This window comes from Balaenoptera musculus, chromosome 15 (assembly GCF_009873245.2).
Source record: "Balaenoptera musculus isolate JJ_BM4_2016_0621 chromosome 15, mBalMus1.pri.v3, whole genome shotgun sequence".
Classification (NCBI taxonomy): Eukaryota; Metazoa; Chordata; class Mammalia; order Artiodactyla; family Balaenopteridae; genus Balaenoptera; species Balaenoptera musculus.
The window spans coordinates 81303521-81315937 of record NC_045799.1 but is presented as its reverse complement, the minus strand read 5'-3'; the positions used below and the strand labels follow the sequence as shown (position 1 = coordinate 81315937).

At 57.6% G+C, this 12417-nt stretch overlaps 1 protein-coding gene across 3 annotated transcripts; it reads left to right on the top strand.

The window, feature by feature from the left end:
• The first annotated feature begins 745 nt into the window (after window positions 1-745).
• On the top strand, window positions 746-8993 carry NYAP1 (neuronal tyrosine phosphorylated phosphoinositide-3-kinase adaptor 1). 3 transcript variants are annotated; one of them, XM_036825523.1, is made up of 8 exons: window positions 1495-1563; window positions 2002-2050; window positions 2582-2733; window positions 4213-4568; window positions 5034-6554; window positions 7414-7629; window positions 7855-7964; window positions 8447-8993. In XM_036825523.1, exons 3-8 carry the CDS (start codon window positions 2666-2668, stop codon window positions 8714-8716), a joined length of 2541 nt encoding a protein of 846 aa, XP_036681418.1. In that variant the 5' UTR covers window positions 1495-1563; window positions 2002-2050; window positions 2582-2665; the 3' UTR covers window positions 8717-8993. The 3 variants fall into 3 exon arrangements, with proteins under 3 accessions (XP_036681420.1, XP_036681417.1, XP_036681418.1); XM_036825525.1 differs by lacking the exons at window positions 1495-1563; window positions 2002-2050 and adding an exon at window positions 746-1163; XM_036825522.1 differs by lacking the exons at window positions 1495-1563; window positions 2002-2050 and adding an exon at window positions 1221-1327.
• The last annotated feature ends 3424 nt before the right edge of the window (window positions 8994-12417 follow it).

The following is a 12417-nucleotide window of genomic DNA, read 5'->3' as shown; positions in this document are numbered from 1 at the left end:
TTATCTCATTGTTAAAATGCATCTGCACTCCAGTCTCTCTCCCTTCAAATGGTAACAATGACTACCGTAGCCAGATCCTGAGGCCTCCCAGGCGGTGAGGTGCAGGAAGCAGCCTCCCACACAACGGCCCCACCCCCACCCCAGACCCTCTCCCCTCTGGCAATATTCAGAACACAGCCCCGCTGCTCCGCCCCCAGATCCTCCTTCCCTCAGCGATAGCTCGCTACAAACTATTCAAACTTATCTTTGCATCCTCCCCTTCCCACCAACTCAGACAATCAACATCAACTTGGACTCCTCCGTGTCTAGTCCCAGGGACATTGTTGGTCTCTGTGGAAATGTTTGTTGAATGAATAAATAAAAGTTTATTCACACTAAGGTGTAAATGTGAAAGGACAGTTACGTATTTTAATGTGTTAACTCTCCCAGGGGCGTTTATAATAGCCTTTTAATATATGGCGCCATTTACGACTTATTCTTAATATTCATTATTTTGCGGAGTCAAAGGTTACTGGGAGGCTGACTTGGGCCGCGGGGGCGGACGGGCAAAACATTTTGAGCCCTGGCGGTGAAACAGGTCTGGACCCCTGGGAACCTGCAGGGATTGGCGACGAGCACCAAGAGAGCCAGCTCCGGTGCCCTCCCTGTACCTGGGGGGCGGCTGGAAGACGGGGCGCGGCACAGGGAGCTCGCCCCCTGCTGGACAAAGACGCGGATGGTCCAGCTCCCGACTCTCTGAGCCCCTCGGCCCGGAAACCGGCCCCCCCTGCCGGCCTCGCCGCCTCACTGCACCCCGGGCCCCGCAGCCGCAACCTCGCCCGGGCCGGCCGTGGTGTGCGCACCCGGGGAGCGCCGGCTGCACGGGGTACGCGCGTGGGTGCAGGCCCCGGGTCGCCGCTGGGGGGCGCCGCTGCGCGCTGCGCCCAGCTTCGCTCCGCCGGGGCCTTGGACACCAAACCCAGCACGGCCCTGCCGGGCAGGGGCGAGGGGCTGCAAGGAGTGGACGCCCCAAAGCGGGGGCGGGCTGGCGCCGGGTCCCCTGCACCCCACGACGTTTCTCCGTGTCCCCCCGCCGGCTCCGCTGGCCCGGTGCCCCCCCACCCCAGCCTAGCGGCGCAGCGCAGCACGGACACTCCCGCTCCGTCCTTGGAGGGTGTGGTAGGGTGGGTTTGGGGCCGGGGGCGGGTCTGGGGGCGGACCCGGAGGCGGGGCTGTCTCTGCGGCAGGGCCCTGTTCGGCTCCCCCCCGGTCTCTCTCTGTCTCTCCTCCTCCCTCCTCCTGCTCCGGGCGGAGCCCGGCATGGGGGGGCCGGCGCCCGGCAGGCCAGGTACGGTGATGTAGAAATTGGGGAGGCTTGGTGCGGGGAGGTGGGATGGGGGGACAAGGGGTAGGGAGGATTGGCGGGGCGAGAGACGGAGAAACCCAGGGTAGCAGGACAAGGGGAAGGGGAGGGGTGCCCGGGAACCTGGGGCCTTTGGATGGAGAGAGGGATGAAGCCGACCAGGTTTGGAACAAACAGGGAAGGGAGAGGACGGCAGTGAGGAGGGGCGCCTGGAAGGAGAGGTGAGGCAGAAGGCGCAAAGGAGAGTGTGTTTGGGGGAAGGGAAACCAGGGCAGGTATGGAGGCCGCAGCTTAGAAGGTAGCTATGAGGCCAGACTGGAGACCCCCGGGTGGGATGGAGGGGCGGGGACTGCGAGAGGGAAGCCGGGAGCCTCCCAGATCCCGGAGGAGGAAGGTGATTTGGGCCCTCAGGGAGGGAGGCGGAGACCATCGCTGAGGGGCCAGGGTGCAGGAATAGGGGTGGACGGAAGCCCAGGCCCAGGCGAAGGACTGGTGAGGGGGTCGGCAGGGAATGGAGAGACATGGATGGGTGGTCTTGTAGCTGCCCAACTCAGAATGTCCCCACCCTTTCTCCAGCATCCCCGCCCTGCCCTCATGACACCCCCCAGCCTCAGGCCCCAAGAGGGGGTGGGGAGTCTGACTGTCTCCCCCTTCCCCAGCGGGGTGCAGTGTAGGCAAGTAGGCCCCGGCATAACTCCTTGTCTATAGGTACGTCCAGTTCGGTGCAGCCGATTTGTGTGTGTCTGGAGGTCTGTGTGTGCTGTGGGTGTGTCGGGGTGTTTATGTCTGTGTGTCTGGCTGTTCCTAGGTTGTGTTTACCTATGCCAATCAGTGTGTCTGCTCCTCTGTTGGTAGATATGGGTCTGTGGCCCGGAGGTTTGTGGGTCTGAATGTGTGTTTGTGTGACTGCAGGGTTGCTGTAGGTTGGTGGGGCCTGTCTGTGTGGTGGATCAGGATGTATTTACAGGATGGGATTCTGTGTCAGTCTGATCTCTCCAGAGTGTGTATCTGTGGCTCTGAACACCTTTGTCAGGGTGTGTGACTCTGGATACACGTCCGTCTGTGTCTGTACGTGTGTGGGTCCTGGAGGCGGTGTTGGGTTTTCTGTGCCTCCATCTGTTTTCCTCTCTCTGAGGACCCGAGTCACATCTCTGCTCCTTTCTCTCTCTTTCTCATTCATTCCTGGCCCCGACCACCCCACATCTTTCTTTTTTTTCCTTTCCATTCCCCCTCACCAAGTGGATCCGGGACCCAGGGAGGGTCGCCCCCCGGGCCTGGTGGCGCTGAGCAGGAACCCCCAGCACCCGCCTCCTGCCCCACGACATGAACCTCCTCTACCGAAAAACCAAGCTGGAGTGGAGGCAGCACAAGGAAGAGGAGGCCAAGAGGAGGTAAGGCCGCAGTCCCAGATTGCCCCCTCGCCTGTCCCACCTCTGCTTCCCTCGTGGCGGGGCCACATCCCTCTGCCCTTCCTGACTCCAACAGCCTGGTCATCAGTCTGATCTCAGAGCCCGTGCTCAGTACAGAATTGCTGGAATTGCACACGCCCTGTCCCTGCCCTGCTCCTGGCTCCTGGCTCCAGCCCCTGCCCTGGCCTCTCAGGGGGCTTCCAGCCCAGGGACACCCTGTTGGCTCTTCCCCATCCCCAGAGGCCCAAGACGCTCCTTCCTGACTCACCTCTGGCCTGTGATGTCCTCCTTTCTGTCAGTGTGGGCCTGGCTCCTGGTTCCCATGTCACCTGACCTTGGAAGGGGCAGGCCCTGCTGCCCTCATGGTCCAGGAATGGGTCATTTGAGGGGCACCAGAGACGACCCATTTGGCCCCCTCCCCGTGACGGGGTTGTGTGTGTGTGGTGGGGGACGGGCAGGCTGGCCCTGCAGAGGAGCCAGGGCTGGGAACCAACACCCCACACACACACGGCTCGCCCCCTCTCCTTGCCCTCCCGGGGACCTGGCACCTGGCCTCTTCCGTCTTGCTCCCTTCTCTTCTTCATTCCCATCGACGGCACAGCCGCTCGGAGCCTGAGTCAGAGCCATCTCCCTGCTCCCTTCTCCCTCCTCAAAACTGTGGAGTTTAATTCTTGTTGTTAATTAGATTAATCAGAGCTATCACTGCAGTGATCTCTCCCTAATGAAGGGTTAGTAGACAGGGCCTTAATGAGAGCCCACCCCACAGCAGCTCTCCCCTCTTCCCTGCCAGCCGCGCCCCCCCTTCACTCACACAGAAGCTCAGAGACAGTGAAAGGGAATGGGGGGTGAGCCTGGGAGGGTGACAGAGAGAGGACAGCACCGAAGGAGAGGGAGAGAGAGGGAAAGAAAGAAAGAGAGAGAGGCAGGGAGGAAGAAGGATCAGCCGGGGGAGGCTGTTCTGAGGATGCGGCGGTACAGCCCGGGTCTGGGGAAGGAGGCGGTGTGGGAGTGGAGGCCGCAGCAGCCAGACACGAAGGGAGGCCAGAGGCCAGGTGTGGGCCAGCGTGAGAGTGAGAGGGAGCAGAGCTAGGTGGCAGGAGCATGTGCCAGGCGGGGCTGCGCTGCCTGGGTTTGCATCTCTATATACGAAGTTGTCCACACGTGTGTGTGCACCCGAGATGCCCAGGCTGGGGTCGGCCAGCTCCAGGAATGCTCCCTTGCACACAGGCTCACCCCTTCTCTCATCCCTGCCCTCCATATCCTTGCCTTTTTCAAAGCCTAGAAATTCAGTCCGAAGCTTCTACTTTAGTGCTTTGGACCCTCAGGCTCCCCCCATCTCCACCCCGGCCCCCCTCCTCCTACCTGGGAGGCCACAGGGTTGCAAACCCCTCTTGGGGTACGGGAGCGGGGGGCCCAGGCCTGAGGCCCGACCTCTGCTCCATCTGGGCTTTCTCTCCCCAGCTCCAGTAAGGAGGGGGCTCCCGCAGGCTCCGCGGGGCCCGGGGCCGGCCCAGGGCCGGGGGTCCGCGTGCGGGACGTCGCCTCGCTGCGCCGCTCGCTCAGGATGGGCTTCATGACGATGCCCGCCTCCCAAGAGCACACCCCCCACCCCTGCCGCAGCGCCATGGCCCCACGCTCCCTCTCCTGCCACTCGGTGGGCAGCATGGACAGCGTGGGGGGCGGGCCTGGGGGGGGCGGGGGGGGCCTCACAGAGGACGGCAGCACCCGAAGACCCCCGGCCAAGCCCCGGAGACACCCCAGCACCAAGCTCAGCATGGCAGGGCCAGGGTCAGAGACGCCCCCCAGCAAGAAAGCAGGTGAGACACCAGCACCCCTGCCCAGAAGGAGCCGGGAGCTGGGAGGATCCATTCCAGGCCAAGGGAGGCCTGCCGGGAGGGTTCATTCAGGGAAGAACCAAGGAAGTGGAAGGTTCCATTCTCAGAAGGAGTGGGGGGGTTCCTTTTTGGAAGGGCCTGAGATGAACCATTCAAGGGCAGGGGAAGCTCCTTGAAAAGTTCATTCTTGGGAAAGGGGTGGCCTTGGAGGGCCTTGAGGGTCGGGGAGAATTGAGGGTGGGAGCTGCAGATTCTGGGGCGTTCATTAGAAGGACGGGAGGCAGACCGGTAGGAAAAGAACCCACTGGGGCTGTAAGTTGAGAGCCGTGGGGAAAATGAAGAGGCAGAAATGTCCTTGCCGGTGAGTCAAGAGGTCACAGTGGGTCTCCCCATTTCCTTCCCCGACTTAGAGCCCGGTTTCTTTTTCTCTTTCCCACTCCTGCGCAGGCTCACAGAAGCCAACCCCTGAGGGCCGCGAGTCCAGCCGGAAGGTTCCTCCACAGAAGCCCAGGCGAAGTCCCAACACCCAGCTCTCTGTCTCCTTTGATGAGTCCTGTCCCCCAATCGCCTCTCCTCGAGGGGGGAACCCGCCCCTTCAGCGCCTCAGTAGGGGGTCCTGTGTAGCTGGGGACCCTGAGGTGGGTGCCCAGGAAGAAGAGCCGGTGTACATCGAGATGGTGGGGGATGTCTTCAGGGGAGGAGGGCGGAGTGGAGGGGGACTGACCGGGCCCCCTCTTGGGGGTGCGGGGGGGCCGACCCCAACGGCTGGCGCTGACTCAGACTCAGAAGAGAGCGAGGCCATATACGAGGAGATGAAGTACCCGCTGCCCGAGGAGGCCGGGGAAGGCCGCGCCAACGGGGCCCCTCCGTTGATGGCAAGCTCGACACCGCACCAGCCTCACGCCCTTCAGCTCCACACCCAGCGCCGTCCAGCTTCAGCCCTCCCGAGCCGGAGGGAGGGGACGCCCACCAAGACCACTCCTTGTGAAATCCCCCCGCCCTTCCCCAACCTCCTCCAGCACCGTCCTCCACTCCTGGCCTTCCCCCAGGCCAAGCCTGCTTCCCGAGCCCCTGGCGATGGGGTCTCGAGGCTACCGGTCCTCTGCCACTCCAAGGAGCCAGCCGGCTCCACCCCAGCTCCCCAAGTGCCTGCCCGGGAGCGGGAGACGCCTCCCCCACCGCCTCCGCCTCCCGCTGCCAACCTGCTGCTGCTGGGACCCTCGGGCCGAGCCCGGAGCCACTCGACACCGTTGCCGCCCCAGGGCTCTGGCCAGCCCCGGGGGGAGAGGGAGCTCCCCAATTCCCACAGCATGATCTGCCCCAAGGTGGCAGGGGTGCCGGCAGCCCCTCCTGCCCCGGCTGCCTTGCTCCCCGGCGCCCCCAAGGACAAGGCCGTGTCTTACACCATGGTGTACTCAGCAGTCAAGGTGACCACGCACTCTGTCCTGCCCACCGGTCCGCCCCTGGGTGCTGGGGAGCCAAAGACGGAGAAGGAGATCTCAGTCCTCCACGGGATGCTGTGCACCCGCTCGAGGCCCCCCGTGCCTGGGAAGTCCAGCCCCCATGGCGGGGCTATGGGCGCAGCAGCTGGGGTTCTCCACCACCGCGCCTGCCTGGCCTCCCCACACAGCCTTCCGGACCCAACTGCAGGCTCCCTGACCCCCCTCTGGACCTACCCAGCTGCGGCAGCTGGGCTCAAGAGACCCCCTGCCTATGAGAGCCTCAAGGCTGGGGGGGTGCTGAATAAGGGCTGTGGAATGGGGGCTCCATCCCCCGTGGTCAAGATCCAGCTGCAGGAGCAAGGGACCGACGGGGGGGCCTTTGCCAGCCTCTCCTGTGCCCACGTCATCGCCAGCGCGGGGACACCAGAGGAGGAAGAAGAGGAGATGGGCGCCTCAACGTTTGGGGCAGGCTGGGCTCTGCAGAGGAAGGTCCTGTATGGCGGGAGGAAGGCGAAAGAGCTGGACAGTGAGTGAGGAGGGGGTGACGGGGAGGGGGACCGGGGATGTCCGTGATGATTTGGGGGAGGTGTTGAAGGGCATACTTGGAAGCCACGGCCCATTGTCCTGAACTGGGAACTTTTCTGGGAGACCAGAGGGATGGGGGCATGGAGCATACTGAAGGGATGGGGTCCCCGTGTGTGCTCTTGGAGAGGCAGGAAGACCTGGGATGGGGACGGGGTAGAATCTGGTCTCCTCTTCTTGCCCTGTCCCGCTCTACTCCCTGCCCCTCCCTTCGCTGGGCTGCAGGGGTGTGTGTTTGTGAGTGTGCGCACACTAGGAGCTAAACACAGCTGCCTCCCAGCCGTTACCATGGCAACCCATCCAGACAGGAGGGAGAGGAGAGGGAGGCCCCTACTGTTGCTTGGCAACGCAATGCTCTGCCAGGCTTACTCTCAGAGATGAGCTTAGTTCACATGCAGCCCTTCCCCCAATGCCCCCCTTCTCACTTCCCGGCTTTGGGAATTCTCCCCCTCCTAGGGAACAGCCCCCCTGATCTCTGTTTCAGAGGGTGTTTATTCTGGCACTGTCTGGGGCTGGAGGGGCTCTGAAGTTAAACTGGGGTAGGGGAGACCCCTCTGAATAGGGAAAAGGGTTTGGCAGCAGTAAATATCTATGATTCTCAGCCCAGGGGTGGTGCCAGGACTGGCGTCCCTCCTTGTGTGTATGTCGGGGGAGTGTGAAGCAGGGCCCTTCCCTTCCCAGCTGTGACCTGCAACGGGGCAAGTTACTTCTCCTGGTCCACCCAGGCTGCGGTGTGTGTAGCTGGGGGGACAGCAAGACCCTTCCCATTGTACAGTCTCAGAGCTCTCCTTGTCACCCAGCAGAGGTCGAGGACAGTGTCCGGGCCTGGAATGGCAGTGCCGAGGCTCCAAGCAAGCTGGAGCATGAGGACAGAGGCTCTATGGCATCAGGGATCCCAGTGAGGAGCCAGGGGGCAGAGGGCCTGCTGGCCAGGATCCACCACGGAGGGGACCGAGGAGGAAGCCGCACCGCGCTGCCCATACCCTGCCAGACCTTCCCTGCCTGCCACCGCAACGGAGGTGACACACTCTGCCCTCGTACACCAGCACACAGATGGGCGGGCTGGGGGGAATCTCCCAGGGTCCTCATCCTGGGCCCTACATCCTAATACCACGTCTCCAACCCCTTTCCTCCTCTAATGAGGCTGGGGGGGGGGCGCAGCCTGGCAGGGGCTGTCCTCAGGGAACTGGGGGAGGGGAACCTGGAGGCCCCTTCCCTTCTCACCCCTCAATCTTCTGCCTCAGACTTCACGGGAGGCTACCGCCTGGGGCGCTCCGCCTCCACCTCAGGAGTCCGGCAGGCCGCGCTCCACACCCCTCGGCCCTGCAGCCAGCCCAGGGATGCCCCGAGCCAGGTGAGGAGGGAGACAGGGTTGGGCATTTTATTTGTGAAGGAACAGGTAGGCAAGAAGGCCCGGGTGAGGGAAGAAAGGCAAGACTTAAGGCTGGGGCCTGCCACAGACTAACGGGGACGGCTGGAGAGCGAGGGGCTGGGGGAGATCCTGGGTAGCCAGCCAGGGCCGCCACTGGCCGACGTGCGCCTTTGTGCGTTGCGTTTAGAAAGAGACATCCCCTCTGGGTGGAAAAATGCATCCTGCTGGGAAGACGGCTTTGAAAAGGCGCCCCTTCCTGGGGTGAGACACGCCCCGCCTGGCACCAGGGCGCAGGGAGAGAGGACAGAGGCCTTGGGAGCAAGAGAGGACTTGTTTCTGGGCGACGCATTGGCCTCGGCGCTCGGCGGTGGGGACAGGGCCGGGTGACTCTGAGGTCCTTGACCCCCTTATTCCTCCCTCCCCCCCAACCCCGTCGGGGCTGGCGGCGGGAGGAAGGGGCACAGACCCAGCCTGCGCTGCCGATGCCGCTGCCACTACCGCTGCCGCTGCCGCCCCAGGCCGCCCGCGAGCGCGACGGCAAGCTGCTGGAAGTGATCGAGCGCAAGCGCTGCGTGTGCAAGGAGATCAAGGCGCGCCACCGGCCCGACCGCGGCCTCTGCAAGCAGGAGAGCATGCCCATCCTCCCCAGCTGGCGGCGCGGGCCTGAGCCCCGCAAGTCCGGCACCCCGCCCTGCCGCCGGCAGCACACCGTCCTCTGGGACACTGCCATCTGAGGAGGCCGGGGCGCCGGGACCGGGGAGCGGGGCGGGGGAGACCGGCCTCGAAAGAGGGACGCTTGAAGGACCAGGTGAGAGCGAGCTGGGGAGAACCCCTGCCCTCCACCCTAACCCCCGAGACGGGGAGTCGGCCGGGCCCATCGGGTTGGGGGCGCCAAGCAGCACCCCCAGAAACTTGGCTTGAGGTTGGGAGTGAGGCCCTCTGCCGCTCTTGGCACTGAGCCAAGCAGACCCCTCCTCTTGAGAGGGCCAAGGCCAAGCCCAGGTCAGCATGGGGGAGGAGGGAAGGGTCAGGGAGGAAGAAGGGGGGGGCGGGTCAGCGAGGGATAGGGACCCGAGAGTGAGAGGTAGAGGGGCTCTTTTAGAGAGTGGGGAGTGGGGGAGGTGCTGTTTATTTTGTTATTTATTTCGGGCTGGGGGGCAATTCTTGGCCCTTCTGACCTACTCCTGAACAGGGAGTGGGGAATCGCAGGCAAGTAATGGGAACCAAGCTGGCACTCTCCCCAACGCCTAAAGGCCCCACCATCCACACCCACCAAAGCTAGGGACAGGTCTGGAGTGGGGAGTGGAGCAGGAGAAGGGAGGGGCTCCGGGGAGCCCAGGGGCCAGAGGGCTCATTTACAGTATTTACAAGTTGCCAGTATTTGGTAGTGAGCTTGGCCTGCTCTGAAACAGGGATCTTACTTAGCTCCGGGGTGAGGGTCTGGCACCTGGGATGGGGGGGATGATGGGGAAGGAGGGAAATTCTCGCGGGTGGGGGGCGGGCAGGGTATTTATTTAAATTAAAAAGCAAAAAAACAAAAAACCCAGAAGAGATGTCAGGAACTTTTTTTTAATTCCTTTCTTTTCAGAATAATATATTAAAAGACTAACGATCCTAGAACTGGTTTCTTATGTTTCAGTGCGCTCCGCCTTTCTTATACCTGTCCCGTTTTCACTCTTGCCCCTGGTTGGTGGGAGCCGGAGGTTGTGCAGGGCGGGTTACTATGGCACGTGAGAGGGAGAGGTGGAGTTGGAGGAAAGTCTTTGGGAACGCCACCGTGCAGTGACTCAGCAAACCCTAATTGAGCATCTGATGTGTGCGTGACCGTGCGCCGATGCAGAAGGAACGGTCCGACTGAAGCCTGTCCTCAAGCAGCTTGTAGTCTATTCAGGGAGGTGAGATACCTGAGCCAACACCAGGCAGTGCTCCAGGAGTAGGAGAGGGAGAGAGCTGGACTCCTCCGGCACAGTGAGCCTAAAAGTACAGGTAAGGTTTGGATGAGCAGGGGGAAGGTCCCAAGCTCGTGTCATGATTATCTGCTGTGGTGGGATGGGCACAGCAACTGTGTTTAAATAATGCGGAGGGCAGTGAGTCAACCGTGATGAAGCTGGTGCAGAAGGAGGGGCCTCAAAGCAAGAGGCTGGTCCTCAAGAAGGAATCCAGGGAGGAGGATAAAAAGAGTGTCTGGGAGAATGGAGGGCAAAGGGACAGTTTGCAAGATGCAGCTGAAAGAAAACACCCTCCGATGGGGATGAAGGAGCCGAAGGGGGCATCCACGAAGCCCAAGTTTGGCGCTCAGGTGACTAAGGAAATGATCAGCCTGACAAAGCATGGAAAGTGGGGCTGAGAGGGACTTTGAGGGAAGAATGTTGACTCTGAAGCAATGGTGAATATTCAGGTTTGTTACCAGCTAGACCAGAGATTCAAAAATGCAATGGATGATACCAGAGATGTCTTTTAGTGGTATGAAGAACATTTTTTAAAAGCTTTAATAGTTTTGTATTTATATTCATGCATATTAGAGAAATTATAATCAGCACATCAGAATACTACTTGTTATTTCACGGCAATTATTGCACAAGATAAGGCTAAATTTATTTTTAATGAATTGGTTTAAAGAAAAACAGTAAGCAAATAAATAATAGTACAGGTGGAATACAGAATATGAAAAATTATGACAGTGGTGTGAGAATTTTTGAAATGTAGGAAATACCAAGTTAGAGATAAAACGATGATGGTTTGGGAGAGCCAACAAGACTGTGGATGTTAGGAGTCATCAACGTAAAGATGGTACTCAAGGCCTCCATAGAGAGGGTGTGGACAGAGATGAGAGTTAAGAACAAGGAATAGCTTTTAAATTATTTATGTTTTTTTAAAATTTCATTATATATATATATATCTAGTGAAATGATCACCCTGATAAGTTTAGTTGACGTCCATCACCACAAATAATTACAATTTTTTTTTCTTGTGATGAGAACTTTTAAGATGTACTCTCTTAGCAACTTTCAAACATAGACTATACTATTGTTAATTATAGTTACCATGCTGTACATGCCCTCCCCAGGACTTACTTATCTTATAACTGGAAGTTTGTACCTTTTGACCACCTTCACCCATTTTTCCCCACCTCCAACCCCCCACCTCTGGCAACCAATCTCTCTGTATCTATGAGTTTGGTTTTCTTTCTTTTTTTCTTTCAGATTCTACATATAAATGAGATCATACAGTATTTGCCTTTCTCTGTCTGACTTATTTCACTTAGCATCATGCCTTCAAGGTCCATCCATGTTGTCGAAAATGGCAGGATTTCCAATAGCTTTTTAATAATTAGTTAGGAAATTAATGGAAGGAAATATCTCATTTGTAAGAGCAACAAGAATCATAAAATATCTAAGAGTACTTAAACAAGAAAAGTATAGGGCTTCGATTAATCAATAAAACTAAAGTACTTTGAGTAACTCAACCAAGGAAGACTTGAATAAGCAGAGTAATAACTAGTTCTTAGATAAGACCATAATGTAAAAGATGTAAGTCTTCCCTAAATCAGTAAATTCAATGAAGTCTCTAAATCTCAAAAGGATAATTTGGGAAACTTGACAAAACAATTCAAAAGTTTATCCAGAATGATAATGAGAAAAACCAGAACATTCTGAAACAGATGAGTAAGGGGGGGGGACCTGGCCTATCAAATATTGAAAGCACAGTGAGCTGGGATTGGCACAGGAATGGCACAATCTATCAGAACAGAGTCCAGAAATAGCAGCAAATGCACATGGGAATTTAGCATGTACATGATAAAGGTGGCACTTGAATAGTGGGGAAAAGATTATTTGATAATTGTTTCTTGAACAATTAGCTAGTCAAGGGAGAGTGTGGGAAGCTGGATTTCTATTTCATTCATTACACCGAAAGATTTAAATGTAAAAACAAAATATTAAAAGGGAGAAGTGGGTGAACATTCTTATAACCTTGGGAGGGAGGAGGCCCTTCTAAAAGGATATGAAAACCAGTAACATGTAAACCAACTATACTCCAATAAAAATTAGAAAAAAAAAACAGTAACAAATAAACCAAAAGGCATTTAAGTTTGATCTCATTCACAGCTAAAACTTCTATATGGCAAAGTCAAACTAGAAACATTAAACTAGGAAACTATTTCTAACACATATTAAAAAGATTGAAGCAATATATAAGAAAGATTTGTGAGTTGATAAGAAAAAGAAAAAACAACCCCAGCAAATGCGAACAAAGGACATGAACAGACAATTCACCAAAGAAAGAGAAATTACCAACAAACGTACGTGTTCAACCTTAACAATAAGTAATGCAAAATAAAACCATAATAAAACACTTTTCACCCATCAAACAAAACTGAAAAAAATTCGTAACATCAGTCTGGCAAGTATGTGCAGAAGACAGGCATTCATTGTGT